Raw genomic sequence first — 20,159 nt, 5'->3', positions numbered from 1 at the left:
GCTTTAGTTCACCACCGGTCTGTTTGTGATGTGAACTCCAAGCACTGCCTAACTCATCTTGTCATCTTGTGCTACTAACAGAGTGACAAATCCTGAAAGTGTGGTGACGCGATAAGCATGTGATCATAACATGTACATTTGGTACTTTATATTGTTTGTCCAAAGATGTCCAGACAACTCCATCCTAGAAATGTAGCATAGCTAGCTAGCTAGCGGCTCGGCCACACGAGGGTTCGTTTTCCTTTGCGTTCTGTGTATTTGTGGCATTGCTACTGAGTAGAAAATAAAAGCAACAACAAAACATGCATCTAAAAACAGAAACCTGTTTGTATTTTCATAATCTCACTATTATACGAAGACATTTGTCCTGCCTTTTTTCTGGTACTTAAGAAAACTGCAAACCTCTACTAACAGGTCAAGGGCAGGATTTCTTCTGTTTTCATTTTTTCTTGCATTTTTTTTTTTTTTATTATGTTTAAGAGACAAACTGATATTCAGTTGGAAGAGAAAGTTTAGGGTGTATGATTTCATGTAAAGACATTTTAGGAGGCATTAATGGATGATAGATCTGTAAACGTTAATCTCAGCTATAATATACAAAAGTATTTGGACACAAATTCCTAATAAACCAATAAAATATTAATGCCAGTGGTTTTGAAATTAAAGTCTCAGTAAACACATACAAGTGTCCAAATACAGTCAGTCAGTTTATTTTCTGTAGATTTTTTTTTAATGACTGCTATCATGCAACAACATTGTAAATCCAAAAATAATTGTAGGATTCATACATTTACAGGTATGTCAGAGTTGCTTAATTAAATAAGTACAATGTATGGCCACATTTGTAGTATATTTCAGAGAAATCTAATACATAATGACTATAAAATGACCATTTGTTTTTCTTTCAGTGATATTACTGTAATAGGAACATGATGTCATTATCCTGAATTTTGTTTTGGCACAATAATCATTTAGCTTTGTTATTTTAATTATACTCTAAAATGATGGTATATTACTCTTTATTAAGACCAAATACAATGTACTGTTTAACAGAGGGATAATTTGCATTACAGTGATTGCTTTTCCCACCTTGCAATCTTGAGTCACCCTTAAAGTTTCCAGCTAGAATTTCAATACAAAACAGTTATTATTATACAGCAGTCTGGAACACTTTATTCTGATTGGTCAAAATATTGTCTGATTATGACTGGTTGAATACATTATTCTTTATTTGTTTACTCCAGACTATTTGCTCTTTAAATAACATCCCTTAGACTTTAAATATTTTTTATACAAAAAACTATATTGTTTTACATCATTGTACATAGATATAAATGTGCTAATCTTGTTTTGAATGACATTTTTGTGGTCAGTTGACTGATTATAAACATGAATTTGAAAGGCTTAAATGAATTTGAAAGATATTACAATCTGTGTGAAGTGTGATTGCTGATTGATGAAACTGCAGTAATTATCGAGCATTATTCATTAACTGTAATTATAATGGAGAATTTAGCTTCTTAAGTAAAAATCTGCCTGCCATCTGTTGGTATATAAGGAACATGTATGTGCCAAATGTAATAGTAGTTATTGATAAAGGCTATTCTGGTACAGTTGCCCCTGTTATGCTCAAATCTTTTACAGCAGCAGTGTTAGTATCAATCATCTTAAATGAATAGTTCACCCAAAACGTACAATTTGCTGAACATTTACTCACCCTCAGGTCATCAAAGATATGGATGAGTTTGTTTATTTGTCGGAACAGCTTTGGAGAAATTTGGTTTTTCATCACTTGCTCACCAATGGATCCTCTGCAGTGAATGGGTGCCGTCAGAATGAGAGTCCAAACAGCTGATAAAAACATCACATTAATCCACAAGTAATCCACATCACTCCAGACCATCAGTTAATTAAGTGAAAAGCTGAAATAAAGTCATCTTGTCTGAATCAGGAGAGAAATATGCACAGATCAAGCACTGCTTACAAGCAAAAAATAATAATAAAATAACTGCTTTAAAAACGGTTCTAAACAAACATGTTGGTGGATTTGGATTTCAGAGGAGAACAGAAGATGGACTTTTTCACTGAATTATTATGGATTATAGGATCCATAATATAGGATCATATTTTGGCCAGGAGAAACAGTTTGAAGTTAAAAACGTCTTGATGGATTTGTTTCTTACAAACACGCAGCTTTTCCCTTCACAAGACATTAACTGATGGACTGGAGGGATGTGGATTACTGTGATGTTTTTATCAGCTGTTTGGACTCACATTCTGACGGCACCCATTCACTGCAAAGCAAGTGATGTACAGTAATGCTACATTTCTCCAAATCTGTTCTGATGAAGAAACCAATTCATCTAAATCTTGGATGGCCTGAGGGTGAGTAAACATTCAGCAAATGTTCATTTTTGGGTGAACTAGTCCTTTAACATTTAATCAAATATTTAGCAATTGTCACATTGATTGGCCTTCTCTTCTTGTGCATATTTAGTGATAATTACACTCCTGATGATGCTCTCATCATATAGTAAAAAAAAAAAAAATGGTTCACGGAATGTCAACAGGAAGTCACAGTGATTATGCATTTTTACTGAACATTTTTAGTTTGACTGTTTTTGTTTGTTTTCAAATAAATAAACTGAATTATATTAACCGTCTCAGCTACTTGACTTTTATCCAAGGAGAAACAACTACAATCATACATTGGATAGGACTGTGTACAAAAACATATATCGTTTCATAATAATTTGAATGACTCCTTGACTGATCATCTGTTAAGCACGTTTGGCCACAGGCTGCATAAATGTTGGACACCATCCTCATAAAATGTAAATTGCATGCTTATCCAGGCTTGCATTTACTATTTCATTAAAGTAGTTATTTGTATAGACACTCAGGCTTAGGGCTACCTGGTGCATTTGATCTGATCACCTCCTTAAACACACACATCATTTAACCTGTTACCTGAAGAAGGTTTGGTGTTCTGAGAGTCGTTCTTCATAGTCCAGCCCAAATGAAGAAAATGCATTTGTGAAAAAAGTATTAAATAAAAATGTCTTTCTCTGTCAGTATGTTATATATATGTTTACCAGCCAAACTGTAATAGACAATACGCTGTGTTTCCTGTGCAGTTGATGCTCATATGACACTAATAATGAATAGAAATTCTTATGAATCAGGATAATATAAGCCACAGAATCCATGTAATTTAATGCATCCTATAGCACCATCACGTGGCAGAATTTGGCATTACTGGTAATAACACTCCTGGGATTGAGTTAGTATCATAAAATAACTACATTTGAATTTCCTGCATGAAATATGAAGCAAACGAAGCAAAACTGCAACTGAACTTGACAGCCCTATTTTGTATATAAAAATCAGTTTCAGTGACACGATGGTGAGAAGATAAGGATACTTTTCATTTTTAAAGCAAATGATCTGCGGATGATCTGTCCACTTTATTTCTGAAGTATTTGAAACGTTCAAAACATTCTCACAAAATCATTAAGTAAATGTGGGGTTCATTTGATTAATTGTGTGTGTGTGTGTGTGTGTGTGTGTGTGTGTGTGTGTGTGTGTGTGTGTGTGTGTGTGTGTGTGTGTTTGCGTGCGAGCGTGTGTGAATGTGATATATAGGCTACGCACCAAAATGACCATGTTCACAAGGTCAGAAAACTGCTAATCTTATACTTATCTTGTATAATATAAAAATAAAACGTATATATATATATATATATTACAAAACATATAATAAAACTCTAGTGGAAAATCTAATAGAATAAACCCAAGCACTCAGATTTTAGCTGCTTTGCGTGCTATTATTCAATAAAAGCTTTTTTTTTTTAATCAATAATGAACATTTTCACGCCGAGGTGTTCAGTGACGTAATTTCCGTTATGAACGGGGGAGCAAATCAAGGCGATTGACGCGCGAGATCATGTATGACGGGAGCCCGGTTTGCGAAAACATCGGACATTGCGGGAAAAAAGTAGGCACACCCATCGTATTATTTCATTACATAAACACGTTATGTCGGGTTCACACGACGGGATATTTTCTTCACGCGCAGGCGGCTGGAAGCGTCTTGACGCGATGGACGCACCTAGAGGCCAAGCTAAGCTAAGGCTAAAGTCCAGCTAACTCACAATCAAATAAATGCAAATAAAATACGTGATGTGCATTTAAATGTCATTTGACGATTTTCTAGTCAATGAAATGATTTGAAAAGTGTATGTTATAAGGGTTAAATGGCCTTAGCCTGCAGGCCCTGTTGTTTACATACTAACTGCATGTTATTATTATTTTTATTTACATTTTTACATAGATGCTACACTAATTTATTGTACAGTATACTGCTAACTTTATTCTATAAATCAAGCACATCATAAATGCGGACATCCCGTGTATATTTTACGGTTATAATTATAGTTAATATGGTTTCCATTCATTTTTTTTTCTAAAGCAACAGAAAGAAAGAAACGGATGAGATCTGTTCAGATGTTTTCTATCTGAGCTCTAGTGTTTGTCTACTTATTAAATAAGAGGTTTCTGATTAAAAACAGTAGAGTATGGATCAGTATCTTTTTTTTTACAAGGTAAGAAAACTGCGGATTCGATATAATCTTGTATAATATAAAAATAATACATGTTTATGTATTGATAAACATCGGTGTTGTCTGATTTATTACAAAAATGTGAAACATATTCTGTATATATACACCACTGTTCAATCTATTTATTTTTACAAATATTTGTTTGGAATTTGGAATCAATCGTAGTAAATTGATCAAACGTGACCGTAAGGACATTTGTAATGTTAAGAAGGTTTTCTGTTTCACATAAATGCTGTTCTTTTGAACTTTCTTTTCATCATAGAAAAAAAAATTTAGCACTGTTTTCACACAAATATGAAGCTGCACAACTCTTTCAACGTTAATAATAATACATATTTCAGCTTTGCATCACAGGAATAAATTAAATTTCATAATATATTCAACTAGAAAACAGATATTTGAAATTGTAATAATATTTCACAGTATTTCTGTTCTTACTGTATTTTGGATCAAATAAGTGCAGCCTTGTAAACCAACAATATATATTCATATATAAAGATGGCTGGAAAAAATGACCTCATTTTTAAAACGTTTGATTTATGCTTTAATTTGCTGTTTCTTTAGGTAGCTGTCTTCATGAAGTTTTATGTGTCACACTTTCAGCTGTAATCACCGGACAGAGATCCAAGATGCCCATTCCTCCCCCTCCCCCTCCAGGTGGACCCCCTCCTCCACCCACCCTTAGCCAGGTAAGGACTCTCTAGTTGGCTGGTAACTTTATTGGGAACTGCAAAACCTTACCTCAAAAATATTTGCAGCATTCTTTTTTAATTTGCTTTTCCTCAGACAAGCACAAGCCCTCCCAAGCTGAGCCGAGATGAAGCGAAGGGCAGAGGGGCGTTGCTCTCTGATATCTGCAAAGTGCCCAAGTTGAAGAAAGTTGGCATTGTCAATGACAGGAGTGCCCCTATGATTGAGAGTAAGTGGAAAGCATAAGCCCAAATATTTTTTTATGTGCTGCTGAGGTGAAATAGTTTTTTTTTTTCAAATTCTAGTGATCTTTGGATAAGGTTTAGTTCAACTCATAAAAATCATGCAAAGCCAAGGCACTCGAGGATGAGTAAAATATAAAACCCCTCGTTTCACCCTGATGAAGGCTTCTTAGCCAAAATGCATTGGTGTGCGATCATAGGTGATTGTTTTTAACATTATAGCCATGAGAAAATAAAGGCTTTTCATATTTTTCTTCTCTGAATGGAAAAACGGCATGAATATAATAGTTCAGCATATTAATAGGGGTATTGAAGTTGTTAATGCACACCTTGAACTGGATACAACAGTGCATTTACTTAAATGGATAGTTCGCCCCAAAGTAAAAAAAACAACAACAAAAAAAACTTGCAAAACTGTTCAGAATTTTGGAGGTCTTTATATTCTTGAAATAATTCTCTTCTGCTCATCAAGACTGCATATATTTGATCAAAATACATTAAAAACGTTTGTGTTTGTTTGTTTTTTTAGAGGCGAAAGGGAGTGGCGGAGGTGTGTCTGGTGGTGGAGGGTCTTCTGCACCGGGTCAGCCAGTGGGAGGGCTGTTTCAGGGTGGCATCCCAAAATTGCGATCTGTAGGAGGTGTGTTGATTGTTCTATCTATTTAAAGGAAAACTTTTTACACCCTGTGTTGTGCACCATTTTTGTGTACAAAAATTTGTTTATAGTTCACACTCCTAAATATTTTTCCCTAAGGATCTTTCAGTGAACAGTTCTTAAAAGAAAAAATTCTTAATGAGGAACATTTTAAAAATCTAAAGAACCTTTTTCAACTATAAAGAACCTTTTGTGGAATGGAAAGGTTCCATGGATTTTAAACAGATAGTTCACCAAAAATGTTGATTATCCGGTGATTTACTGACCCTCAAAGCCATCCTAGGTGTAAATGACTTTCTTTTTTCAGACGAATACAAACTGAGTTATTCAAAAATGTCTTTGCTCTTTCAAGCTTTATTATGGCAGTGAATGGTTGTCAAGTTTTTTAATCAATTATAAACTCAATCCATCCATCATAAAAAGTTCTCCACACAGTTCTGGGGATGAATAAAAGCCTTCTGAAGTAAATAATTTTTATTTTTGGGATAAACTACCCCTTTAAAGATTCTTCATGGAAACATAGATCCCAATAAAGAAACTTTACAGATTTCCAGTGTACAGATTTCCTACTGTAGGGTTTTCACAAAAATGTGTTTGTTCATTCTGCAGTGATCATTGCCTGCAAAATATGATTAATATTTGAGTATTGTGCCAGTGTTTCTCAGATACGCAATGGGTGTTTCCTCAAATGAACGCAAGCCTTGTAATTATGGTTGGTTCTGATGTTGAACCGGTTGTGTTACAGATGGTTCTGCAGGCAGGTCTGCGTTGCACCATCCTGGGACTCGTTCTGCTGCCCCTCGCCCACCCAGCGGTCACGATGATCCCGACAGTCCCTCTCAGCAGGCCTCCCCCCCAGAGTCTGGCCGTTCCCAAAGACCGTCCCTCCCTGATCTCTCCCGTTCCCCCAGTGGAGGCAGCAGCCCCTCTACAGGCATGAGGCACAGCTCCTCAGCCCCCCCTCCGCCACCCCCAATGTCCCGGCGTGGAAACGCTCCTCCTGCCCCACCGCAGAAAGCCACAGCTCCCTCATACAATCGTGAAAAGCCACTTCCGCCGACTCCAGGGCAGCGAGGACCCTCTCCGGCACCGATGCGTGAAAACGCTCCACCTCCACCTGGGAAACCTCCTCCTTCTCCAGCGAGCAGCCGCTTGTCTTCATCATCTTCTTCCCTGGCCCCGCCTCCGCCCCCTTACCGTCAGCAGTCTGGGTTTTCCAATGGCCCCTCCAGTCCTGTGAACGAGGCGGCCCCCGAACTGCCCCAGAGACACAACTCACTCAGCAAGAAGCCTTCAGCAGGGGGACACACACCGACACGAGGACATGCTCCACCTCCACCACCGTCACCCACCCCACAGGCTGCCAGACCTCCGCCTCCGGCGAGAGAGCCCCTGGGACGAGGAGCAGGTGAGCTCTACTTACAGTCTAAAATCTGGTGGATCCAGAGAAAATGATTACTCTGTGACTTTTCTCCAATTTACTCAAATTAATCATTTTAGTAGAAGATTTTTTGGTTTTGAAAAAAGTATTGTAAGCTCACCAAGACTTCATTTATTTGATCAAAAATACAGTAAAGACAGTAATATTGTGAGTTGTTATTACACATTTAAATGAACTCTTTTCGACTTTAATATATGATAAAATGTCATTTATTCCTGAAATACAAAGCTGTATTTTCAGCATCATTACTCCAGTCTTCAGTGTCACATGACCCCTCAGAAATCATGCTGACTTGCTGCTTAAGAAACATCTCTCCTTATTATCAGTGTTGAAAAGTCATATTTTTGTGAAAACCTTGAGACATTTATTTTTCTGAATTATTTGATGAATACAAATTTCAACTTAACAGTATTTATTTGAAATGTAAATATTTTGTAACGTAATAAATTACCTTTGTTCAATTTAATGCATCCTTGTTGAGTAAAAGTATTGATATTACTATTATTCTTAAATGAAAAAAACACCAAATATTTAAACCATACTGTTCTTCTAGAGCTATTCACACAAAATAAATAGTCTGTCATTATGTCCTTTTTAATTTGCGTAATCCACAAGGAGTATTTTAAAGCTGTTCGTTGTCTCTTTTCTAATATGTCTATCACTGTGACCACGTCTCTCAGTTTCCACCTAGGACAACATAAAAGCACTATACATGCAGTCTATGATTCAGGCGCTTTATTCTAAGTTATGATCATTATTGTGTGAGGAAGTCCTTCATAATTTAGCACAAAGCTGTTGTATGGCTTCAGAAGAGTTGAACTATGGTGCATGAGAATTAACTATTTGTGTATTGATATTTATCTTTCTGTTATTTGCTTGACTTTTTTCAACATGACTTCCTTTACTAGCTCCTCCAGTTCCTGGGCAGCCGTCACGAAACGGCCGGGATGCCCCACCTCCGCCTCCACCTCCTTACCGGACTCACGGCACTGCCTCGGATGTCCCGAGCCGAGGCAAGCCCCCACCTCCCCCATCCCGCACCCCAGCCGGACCCCCGCCCCCTCCCCCGCCCATCCGCAATGGACATACTTCCATTTCCCGTTCCTTTGTAGGTGAGTCATTCAACCCACACCTGCCCTCACATCCTCATTTCAACATCCTTCCTTCATATAGAGAGGATGATGTTTTCTCCAAATTGAAACTAGCACTGCGCTTGTCCTGTAGGGCAAGAGATGGTTCTGTCATGTGGCCAGAAACTCTCACAATGGCCCGTCTTTATTCTTGGGCACTGGTATTGTGCAAAATAAGTTTGCATTTAGTGTTAAACCTAAAACTCAGATTGATTTTCATATTAAAGTGTTACTCATTTATGAGTTCACAGGCATTTGCAGTCACAGCTGTTACTGAATCATCTCACATTCAGTGTATGACGATGCTGACAAAATAACTGCATCAAACAATAATCCAGCCGCTTTATCGGGCATGTGCTCACTCTGATCTAGTGGTTTGTCAAGCCCCTTTGAAACCTCTAATCTATGTGTCGTGTCGTTACCAAATATTGGCATTTTATGCATTTATATGCATTCAGCTGACCCTCTTATCCAGAGTGACTAAGAAAAGTGCTTTAGCATCACATGAACATGACTTAAAGGGGTCATATGATGTGATTTAAATTTTACCTTTCCCTTTGGAGTGTTACAAGCTCTTGGTGCATAATCTAATCTCAAATCCAAAGAGATATTCTTTTTTAAAGTTAAGACTCTGCCACGCCCCCAAAACGGCTAGTTTAAACACACCCCCACATCTCTACGTCACTATACGTCTACGCCCGTGTTCTGACCCGGACACACCATAACAGTATATGTTAAGGGGCGTAACATTTGCATCAGACGCTCGAGGTATTCAGCCAATCACAACACACTGAATAGCTGGCCAACCAGAGCACACCTCGCTTTTCAGAGCGACGAGCTTTGTAAAAATAAACGCATTTCAGAAGGCGGGGTATAGAGGAGCAACAATAACGTACATTGTGGAAAATACGTTTTTTTTTTTGTTTTTTTTACCTTAAAGCACATCATTTCATTACACCAAATACACAAAATAATGTTATTTTTAGCAACTTCATATGACCCCTTTAATGAACAAAAATGTATGTCATTTACATTTGTTCACTAATGAAGATTTTCCAGAGTTACATAAAAAACGAGGAAAGATAAAAATAAAAAAAACTATTGATCATAAATAATAAGACCGTGTTATTAATAAATAAATATTTAATAAAAAATACATTTTTGTTAAATGCAAGACAAGTTTCACTCTTTTTCTTACATAAATAGAGAAGCAAATTTTGAAAAGACCTATATTACCTTTCAAATGTTTGGGTCATTAAGTTACCTGCAGCTCCAATGCCGCAGGGATTTGATCAAAAATACAGTAAAAAGAACAATATTGTGAATAATTATTTATATTTAAGCCTTCAGATTTGCTGCTCAAGAAACATTTATTGTTAAACATTAATCTTTTGTGGAATAAAATAATTTCTTTAAAAAAATCTTACTGACCCCAAACTTTGCATGGTAGTGTACATTGTTATTTTTGTTTAGAAAATTATATGCAAATATTCCTTTTTATTTGTCTGTTCCAACAGATGATTTTGAGTCCAAGTATTCTTTTCATCCTCTGGATGACTTCCCTCCTCCAGAAGAGTATAGACACTTCACTAAGATATACCCAAGCAAAGCTAACAGAGGTAAGTCCCAGGAAATGAACAGTTAGATCTAGCAGTTTGGTTCAGAACCACACAAGCTTCAACAAATGCATGTAACACATCTCACAGTGAGCACAAAGCATGCTTTGATCACTCGGATGCTCTCATGTGCTTGTGTAAAGACAGCTGCTGCATGCTTTTCATCTTCAGTAGGTTTATTGCACAACTTTGCCTGATGGCTTCAATTCTGGTACTGTTCACCAGGGAAGAATACAGTGATTTTTAATCTTGGACTCATATGTGTTTCTGTTTGTTTGGCAGTAATGAGAGGAGCCCCTCCTTTGCCACCTGTTGGGAGGTAAACACTGTGACCAGTCGCTCGGACTCCACCATCGACGAGGGTTCCTCATTCAGACCCATACGCTCATAAACAGACAATCTCACATGCACATCTAAAGACACAAAGCCTGCACCTTATTAACAATCATTCCCCCATCGGATAACGTTCCTCTACATCAAGCAAACTCCATTCTATCACTTTTGTCTGGTGCGGAAGGTCACCGTCGCTCAGAAAAGAGTGAGATTAGGGAAAGTTTTGCATTCCATCATCAATAATGGACAACTTTATTTTATTTTTTTCTCCTTTTGAAATTTTAAGTACCCTTAAAATGGTCATTGCACATTGGGTTGGACGTACACTGAGAGCCAGAAGTGGCCGTCAGAGCCTGTATGAAGGTAAAGCATAGCACTTGAGATGGGAACAGAAAGCATGTCCCTGGAAAATGTCTTAACTACTACGTCAGGCAACATGTTCAAGGTTTTGTTGTTCATTTTTCCTCTCAGTCGCCACCCCATGTTATGCACTGTGAATAACGCATCACTCAGAGTAGAACGTGTCTGAGTGTGAGCTGAACTCTACAAACTGTTACTGCTTTAGATGTTTTTGTCTTTTGTCCTGGCCGTGCCGTTTCAGGGAACAGCCATTACCTTTAAGTTCTCTCAGGGGGTTTGTTGGGACTTCATTACCCTCTGGTAAGGTTGTGAACAAAAAAGTCTGAAAGTGCCAACAGATGCTCTGCCATTAATAAATCAGCATGGCTCCTTTAGTCGTGACATGAATCCTCCTTTGGGAACTGGTAGGTCGATTGCTTTTTATCGTTTGTTCTAAAGATGGACCATGGGATTTTTTTCAGGTTCGGAGTTGTTGTCATTCAATATGCATCGCACTTTGTGCCGTAAACTCACCTGCATTTTGAATCCTGGCTTTTCTGTCATTTTCCCGCTACAGGGCAGCACATCTGTGCCACTTGTGTTATGTTTGAAAGCAGGTCATGTCCACATGCTGTCTACAGATTGGTTTTGTGCAGCATTGTGTCAAAGACAGCCTTTGATGGAGCGTTTCAGCCATTTATGAAGTTGATCTAGGATTTTCATCACTTTGGCAAAAATCAAGTTCAATGCATGCTGCTTTTTGGGACAGACCTCCAATATAAACGTTGGGTAAATTTGCATGTAAAGCCGTGAAATTGCTTTCTGTATTGCTTAATTTTCTTCTGTTTTTTAACAATGCATCTGCTGTTCAGATGACAGGACTGTGACCAAGGGTTCTTGAACGGTTGTCTTATACGTTATAGTATTGCTGCAGAAATGTGGCAACTAGTCATTTCATTACCAGTCATGTTCAACTAACTGATGTTTGCATTCAGCCAAGCCATGCATGCAGACAGGGTACGCATTCAAGGCTGACATCCCAGTTTATCCACCTTGTTCAGTGTCATATCGTTAGATCTTCCTGTTTGTTCATGTTTATTCTCCAGAGAACAGCCTGCAGTTCAGATCTGCAGAAAAACTAACTTTCTCATAAATGGAGTGTAGATTAGACGGAACGTTTTTTGTCCCTCTTTGTTCTTCTGCCTTACATTTACTGATTAACGTGTCGGTACGGGATTTGTAAAAAAAAAGAAAAAGAAACTTGTGTATTTACAAGTACATAGAGAGATATGGTAGTGATAGTGATTAATCTATTTTTAAGTTATAAAAAGCTTGTAATATAATAAATAATTTCAGGCAAACATAGGTTTCAAATTAAGTCTCGGACTAATCGTTACTTGATGGAATGTCCTTGTACATGAATATGAATATGAGGATGTTTTCTTAGACTAATACTTGTCTCTACTTGCCTACTGTCTGCCAGCAGGGGTCAGTGTACATGTCTTTAGACGAGCATAACTTACTCACATTGAGAGAGAGAGAGAGGACTGTCATTGTCACCATTCCATGCTTAACTAAAGCCTGTCCACACCTGTTGAAATAAAGCTGAGGAAAAAACACGCTCAAAGAATGTCTGGGTCGTTTTTTCAGGGGTAGACTTTGACATAATAGAGGTTTTACCAATCCTGAATAAAACAAATACCTTCAGTATGAAAAAAAGGAAGACTACGAGCAGTTCTTACCAAATAAAGCCTTCATCCATGTGATGACTATCTATCCCCAAAAGAACTGGTCTGTCATCTGAAAATCCTGGACCAAAACGAGGACCTGTACAAGCAGTACTTCACCTGGAGAGAACAGTTAGTTTCAACGGAAACATTATTTAGTCTTGAACAGGCCTGTTGGATTTGCAATCATATTAGAAGGAATAAGCGATACAAATCAGTCAAAGATCTCAACAGCTGGTTCTGGGGTCAAAGGCACTTTAAGAGATGCTGAGTGAATGGGTGGTGAGGGATGAGTAATAACAATTTTCAATTCATTTGGTTTTAAAATGGCCAACCACAACCGACGCAGTAGAAGCTGTGGGCCTTAAAAAGAAGTGAACCATTTTATTGCATTGTGTCCTCATGTCATAAAAAAAAGAGCAAATTCATAACTATTCAGAAATATCTCTACAGGACATTCTTACTTTTTAAAGTGAAAAGCTAGTATTTAGTCCGAAACATTTGTTAAATTATTAGTTTTCAAAATGTATATGCCATTATGCTTGTCAGGAAGCCTCATGCCTTCATGCCAAGATCTCATCACTATCGTTGCTCGTGAATTGTTAATTGATCGCTGGATGACAAGTTTTGTGCCTATAGTCATTCATAAATTTCTACTTGCCTGAATGGTTTTACACATAGGCCTACACATAAATAATAATAATAATAGGGTAGTTATATTGTCCTTGGTTAAAACACCCTATGTCTTTAACCAGGTCATATCTATACATTTGTGTTAGCCCCTGAACAGCCTACAATAAAACCGCATAAAACCAATTGTTTTGATTAGCAAAAAAAAAAAAAGTAAATTAAAATTAATTTTAAATGTCGGAAACCATCATATTAATAAATGGAGATGCGTTTACTTAAAATTAGCCTACTTTTCAGGGCTTGAAAGAATGTGCTAATGTTTATGTGACGCAGCTAGAGTTGAAATTTGACACATTAGTTTGATGTGACGATTGTAGTTTTCCAGTCCATACTGACTCGAGGCTAGTTTAAACTGGTTCTTCCATAGGATGTTCGCTGGTTGTGCAACTAGTAGCCTACAGACAAACATATTGACACATAACTCTCTACTGTACCTGTTCCAACCGCCAATGCAAGCTTTTTCATCAGGACACCTTTCCTCAGCTCAGTGCTAACTTTTGTTTTCTCTCTGGTATTTGTTTTAAATCACTTCTCTTGTGTAATGTGTTTGTGTGTGTGCATCTTCTAGGAAGCAGTCATGAGACGTTTAGTTTAGTTTAAGTGCTTTTTTTATGCAATCTCAGTTGTCATGTTTACTGCTCTGTTTCACATCTCAAATGTCACTTCAGTCTAGTGATTAAGATCTCTTTTTTTTCTCCATTCTCCAATAAATAATAGCCTACCTAGGCCTGATATATATATATATCTATCACATGCATCTGAAGTCACTTCATCATGGGATGTCAGATTCTTAAGCTCTGCATTAATAACAACGACCTACTCTATCAATTTGACCTATTACCTCACCATATGACTGCATATTGCACATTTCTAAGATGCATCGCTGCATTTAATATTTTTTTTATTGTGCATTTGTCATGCTTTTTGGTAGGGTTTCTTTTCTTTCTTTCTCTCTCTCTCTTTTACCTTTACGTGTTTTATGTGTGGTACTTTGCCAATGCCCCATGACACATTCCTGTTCTCGGGTCCAACTGGTTGATGATGGGTGACGCTTGACCTCATGATGTCCAGCTGTATCATCTTTTTATTTGGCGACTTGTTGCACTCGTACAAACCTTTATACAGTCCATGGCACAAACATTACGCAGATGCAAGCTTGTTGATCGAGATTCCGAGAATTGACGTGTAGCCTACCGGTCCCTGTTTCCTCTCTCCAATTGGTCACCATCGATATGGGCGTATCACTGTGCAAGAACCCAAACTTTAAAAAGTCGTCAACAACAGGGGTCTCAAGTCAAACCAGCCCCAGACTGAATAGAAAATCGCACGCGAGGATATACGGAAAACTTCAACATACAACGTTTTTGTTTGGAGTTTCGGATATTTAGATCTTCCAAGATGAAGTTTGTAAGGTATTTAATGAGGAATGCTGCTATGCTAAATGCGCCAAAGCATATTGATTATTACGCGAAATTTTCTCCATCGCCCTTGTCAATGAAGCAGTTTCTGGATTTCGGTGAGTTTAGGATTTTAATGCAAAGTATGTATGCATGCATGCAATCTTGTCACTCCAAGGCTGACAGTGCACTCTGGGCATTAGTGCATGTGTATTTCACCAAAACATGCGATATTCTTTTATGGGGGTGGGGGTGATTTGCTTATTCATGTAGAAATTAAAAACTATAGAAATGTGAATGTTCGCTCTAACAAACTTTAGCATGTTATATTTTTATATTTATGCACAAAGAGTGTAGGGTTTTATATATATATATTTATACAATTAAAAATTAATTTACATTTAATTTATATATGTATATATATATATATATATATATATATATATATATATATATATATATATATATATATATATATATATATATATATATATATATATATATATATATGAAAGTATAAAAATGCTAAATTAGTGCACACAACAAGCCTCAGCAGAAATTGATAAAAAACAAAACGTGTAAGTCATTCTGTAATTGCTGTTTGCTCAAGTCTCTTTTGCTTAATATTAGAGTTTTAGTTCAACTGTATTGCAGCAAAGTGTGCATTTAGCTGAGGATTCACACTGTGTCTTTTCAGGATCCACAAATGCGTGTGAGAAAACATCCTTCGCTTTCCTCAGACAAGAGCTCCCCGTCAGACTAAGCAACAGTTTGAAGGAGATCAAGATTTTACCTGACCAACTGATCATGACTCAGTCCGTTCAGCTAGTTCACAGCTGGTGAGTTCATGCCCAAAAGCTATTAACTAACTTTTGAACAGTCCCATCTGACTTTGAGTAAACAGACGCAAACGAACAAGACAAATCATGTCTGTCTATGATTTAATACATTGCTGAAAATTCTAAGCCAAAATGGTTTATTTTACACGTGTGCATGTAATGCGTCTCACGCCTCCTGACTGAACGATGAACTTTGCCTTAGTTCCGCAGCCTAATGTTTTCGAGGTATACTGTAGGCTACTGTACATGACGCACGCGGCAGTTTAAAGTTCAGAATCAAGCTTCATCCGGTTTCCATTCTAAATGTACTCTAAGGATCAACGTTCTAATCTTAGGAATATGGAATGTGGTTTCGTGTTGAAATACCATTGCAGACCCTCGCTTTCTTAGTAGAATGCGGACAGGTTTATGTAAGGGATCCTGCGGTTCACTTCAGAAAGTGTAATATGAGAAGGAGCGCGTGGCGGTGACGCGCAGACTTGTTTTCGTGAACTGACTTGAAACAAAGCTCCCAGCAGAGCAGCAAGGAGGAAAAGTCAGAGAAAAAACCAGTTAACATATAGAAAACCAGTTAGGGAAAAAAATCTATAGTTAACATTAATAGCTAATATATTTAAAAAGTACGACAATAATCAGAAATAATTATAGCCTAAAATAGTTTAAATACTATACTTTATATATTTATTCTATATATGTGTGTTTTAATTTTAGTAATTGCATTTTGTGCTTTTGTAACATTCTATGAGTTTTTGTTTTTAAATTTAGCTTAAATTTATTTTTTATTTCAGATTTATAAAAAAAAAATTTTAATGAAAAAAAAGTCGCCAAGGCAACATTAAGTTTATAAGTTTAAAATTTGAATCTTTATATTTTTATTTTGTTTCAGCTTTAATAGCCTACTGAATTTTCTTTTATATTTTAGATTTAATTTGAGTGATTTTAGTACTTAAACATATTCAAGTTCCTTGCCCAAGCAAAATTTTAGATTTTAAATGTAACATTTTATTCTAATATTAATATTTCTATTTTATTTCAACTTTATTTTACAACCCGAATTCCGGAAAAGTTGGGACGTTTTTTAAATTTTAATAAAATGAAAACTAAAGAAATTTCAAATCACATGAGCCAATATTTTATTCACAATAGAACATAGATTACGTAGCAAATGTTTAAACTGAGAAATTTTACACTTTTATCCACTTAATTAGCTCATTTAAAATTTAATGCCTGCTACAGGTCTCAAAAAAGTTGGCACGGGGGCAACAAATGGCTAAAAAAGCAAGCAGTTTTGAAAAGATTCAGCTGGGAGAACATCTAGTGATTAATTAAGTTAATTGATATCAGGTCTGTAACATGATTAGCTATAAAAGCTTTGTCTTAGAGAAACAGAGTCTCTCAGAAGTAAAGATGGGCAGAGGCTCTCCAATCTGTGAAAGACTGCGTAAAAAATTGTGGAAAACTTTAAAAACAATGTTCCTCAACGTCAAATTGCAAAGGCTTTGCAAATCTCATCATCTACAGTGCATAACATCATCAAAAGATTCAGAGAAACTGGAGAAATCTCTGTGCGTAAGGGACAAGGCCGGAGACCTTTATTGGATGCCCGTGGTCTTCGTGCTCTCAGACGACACTGCATCACTCATCGGCATGATTGTGTCAATGACATTACTAAATGGGCCCAGGAATACTTTCAGAAACCACTGTCGGTAAACACAATCCGCCGTGCCATCAGCAGATGCCAACTAAAGCTCTTTCATGCAAAAAGGAAGCCATATGTGAACATGGTCCAGAAGCGCCGTCGTGTCCTGTGGGCCAAGGCTCATTTAAAATGGACTATTTCAAAGTGGAATAGTGTTTTATGGTCAGACGAGTCCAAATTTGACATTCTTGTTGGAAATCACGGACGCCGTGTCCTCCGGGCTAAAGAGGAGGGAGACCTTCCAGCATGTTATCAGCGTTCAGTTCAAAAGCCAGCATCTCTGATGGTATGGGGGTGCATAAGTGCATACGGTATGGGCAGCTTGCATGTTTTGGAAGGCTCTGTGAATGCTGAAAGGTATATAAAGGTTTTAGAGCAACATATGCTTCCCTCCAAACAACGTCTATTTCAGGGAAGGCCTTGTTTATTTCAGCAGGACAATGCAAAACCACATACTGCAGCTATAACAACAGCATGGCTTCGTCGTAGAAGAGTCCGGGTGCTAACCTGGCCTGCCTGCAGTCCAGATCTTTCACCTATAGAGAACATTTGGCGCATCATTAAACGAAAAATACGTCAAAGACGACCACGAACTCTTCAGCAGCTGGAAATCTATATAAGGCAAGAATGGGACCAAATTCCAACAGCAAAACTCCAGCAACTCATAGCCTCAATGCCCAGACGTCTTCAAACTGTTTTGAAAAGAAAAGGAGATGCTACACCATGGTAAACATGCCCCGTCCCAACTATTTTGAGACCTGTAGCAGAAATCAAAATTGAAACGAGCTCATTTTGTGCATATAATTGTAAACTTTCTCAGTTTAAACATTTGCTATGTTATCTATGTTCTATTGTGAATAAAATATTGGCTCATGTGATTTGAAAGTCTTTTAGTTTTCATTTTATTAAAATTAAAAAAACGTCCCAACTTTTCCGGAATTCGGGTTGTAATATGGAAGACAATTTTTAATAGTTTTAGTTAATTTAGACAGTTTGTTTTTATTTTAGATTATTTTTAGTAATTTAAGTACTTAAACAGTTCTTGGGGGGAAAAAATTATATACTTAGTTAAAAAATTTGGCATTTTTAATTTTAAGTTTTTTAAGTCACCTGGGAGTGTTGAAAAATTGCAAATCTTTCCTGTAAGTGTAAAAACATTATTTAGGCTGAGGGTGTTATTGGAGATGAAAAAGTGTAATTGTAACTCTGCAGTGGTAAAAAATAAATAAATAAATAAATAACAAAAACCCACCCTTAATCTATAGTGATTGTACAACCTTTCATTCCCTTTGTCTTCTCTATATTTCTTTCTCAGGGTTGTCCAATGCCTGATGGACATCCTAGAATTTCAAGACAAGAGTCCCAATGACCCAAGAGTTCTTGCTGAGTAGGTTTTTCAATCTACACGCACCATCTGTCAGAATATTAAATAAGTATTTTTAAACCGAACAAAACAGCAGGATTCATTGAGTTGTTTCGCTGTTTGTGCAAAACATCCTGTCAGTCTACAAATCATTAATCTACAGTTTTCTTCCCGCAGGCTTTGTCCACAGATTCAGTAGAGAAGCTTCCAGTGTTCAATCAGACTGCCTTGCGCCATTACAAATTCAGCCAGGAAGCTGATGACTGGTGCGTCCCGAGGAAGGAGCCGTTGAATTTAACTGCATACAAGGCTGCAAAGTGAGCCATGAGAGCTGACTGCCTTGAACACATGACAAAGGCTTTCAAGAGATTGCCAAGATAGGCTTCCATTGTGAATGCTCGCATTCTCTACCGAACTGGGGACCACTGACAGCATTTCCCAATGCTCTTTGAGTACTGTTTCCTGGGAACTCTTAAACTGCATGTGGCCAGAATTGAAGATGCAAAACAGTAGATTCCTTAGTGCTGGTGAAGTTAATGTTTTTTTAGCAAAAACAGGTGGAGAGAAGTGTATGTATTGCAGAGGAGTAAATACCGAAGGCAGAATAAATGTAGCTGGGATGAGAAGTGAGACATGAGACATTTCTGAAGTCAGAAAAAGTGTATGAATTCTGAGAAGAGTCAAAATTAGGAGGATGTGGCCAAAGATGTGTTTTTTCCTGTCTAAAGAAGCTGGAGCGTTTGAAATCATACTTGATGTAACACTTATTATTTAAGAAAGCATTTATGTAAGCATATATTAATAGCACTGTATGGTTGTGTTTCTTTGCATTATGACCACTAAATGTATATACTCAATGTTGTGTTCACAATATTTATAATTTTTTAAAATGGACCTTGCTGTTTGTTTTTTCAGTATTAAATAAATCAGATATTTTCTCATCAATATGCATAAGCTGTTATTGCAAACAATCCGAGGAAACGTTTCAGTGAAATGCATTCTAATGCACATGTGATTATGTAATCGGGAACATGATACCCATAAATGTGCACACAATAAGAAAAACATAAGAAAACAAGCTGATGTTGCTACATCAGTGTTTCCCAACCCTGTTCCTGGACATTTTCAAACTCTTCAAATTAACCAGACCTGATTCATCTCATTAGCTCATTATAGTTGAGAAAGGGATGGGTCAGTCAGAAAAGCACTGTCCAGAGAGCCGCCAACTCTCACGCATTCAGCAATTGCCACTGTTCCACTATTACAAACAAATTACTACATTTTTTATGTCAGTTAGATGTATGTATCTTGCATTGTTTGCTTCTGAATGAACTGTTTCAGTGGTAAAATCACATGTTCGCATTAGATATTACAAT

At 37.1% G+C, this 20,159-nt stretch overlaps 2 protein-coding genes across 3 annotated transcripts; both read left to right on the top strand.

Annotated features, from left to right (window-relative positions):
- Nucleotides 1–3,876: 3,876 nt before the first annotated feature.
- Nucleotides 3,877–12,046, top strand: LOC132103956 (WAS/WASL-interacting protein family member 2-like). Of its 2 annotated transcripts, none has more exons than XM_059509068.1 (8): nucleotides 3,877–3,997; nucleotides 5,187–5,311; nucleotides 5,409–5,541; nucleotides 6,084–6,194; nucleotides 6,955–7,617; nucleotides 8,559–8,762; nucleotides 10,298–10,399; nucleotides 10,679–12,046. In XM_059509068.1, exons 2-8 carry the CDS (start codon nucleotides 5,252–5,254, stop codon nucleotides 10,717–10,719), a joined length of 1,314 nt encoding a protein of 437 aa, XP_059365051.1. In that variant the 5' UTR covers nucleotides 3,877–3,997; nucleotides 5,187–5,251; the 3' UTR covers nucleotides 10,720–12,046. The 2 variants fall into 2 exon arrangements, with proteins under 2 accessions (XP_059365051.1, XP_059365052.1); XM_059509069.1 differs by having other exon boundaries at nucleotides 3,883–3,997; nucleotides 5,226–5,311.
- Nucleotides 12,047–14,840: 2,794 nt separating this feature from the next.
- On the top strand, nucleotides 14,841–18,884 carry LOC132104627 (pyruvate dehydrogenase (acetyl-transferring) kinase isozyme 2, mitochondrial-like). Its single transcript, XM_059510189.1, has 3 exons — nucleotides 14,841–15,001; nucleotides 15,580–15,721; nucleotides 18,736–18,884. Exons 1-3 carry the CDS (start codon nucleotides 14,884–14,886, stop codon nucleotides 18,809–18,811), a joined length of 336 nt encoding a protein of 111 aa, XP_059366172.1. The 5' UTR covers nucleotides 14,841–14,883; the 3' UTR covers nucleotides 18,812–18,884.
- Nucleotides 18,885–20,159: the final 1,275 nt, after the last annotated feature.

This window comes from Carassius carassius, chromosome 25 (genome assembly GCF_963082965.1).
Source record: "Carassius carassius chromosome 25, fCarCar2.1, whole genome shotgun sequence".
NCBI lineage: Eukaryota > Metazoa > Chordata > Actinopteri > Cypriniformes > Cyprinidae > Carassius > Carassius carassius.
The sequence above is the reverse complement of the archived record's forward strand: the minus strand, read 5'-3'. Positions and strand labels throughout refer to the sequence as shown.

Coding starts and splice junctions, on each gene's coding strand:
- LOC132104627 (XM_059510189.1), top strand. CDS start 14,884: ATGAAGTTTGTAAGGTATTTAATGAGGAATGCTGCTATGCTAAATGCG. Junction 15,002..15,579: donor GAAGCAGTTTCTGGATTTCG/GTGAGTTTAGGA, acceptor GTGTCTTTTCAG/GATCCACAAATGCGTGTGAG. Junction 15,722..18,735: donor GTTCAGCTAGTTCACAGCTG/GTGAGTTCATGC, acceptor TTTCTTTCTCAG/GGTTGTCCAATGCCTGATGG.
- LOC132103956 (XM_059509068.1), top strand. CDS start 5,252: ATGCCCATTCCTCCCCCTCCCCCTCCAGGTGGACCCCCTCCTCCACCC. Junction 5,312..5,408: donor CTCCACCCACCCTTAGCCAG/GTAAGGACTCTC, acceptor GCTTTTCCTCAG/ACAAGCACAAGCCCTCCCAA. Junction 10,400..10,678: donor CCCAAGCAAAGCTAACAGAG/GTAAGTCCCAGG, acceptor TTTGTTTGGCAG/TAATGAGAGGAGCCCCTCCT.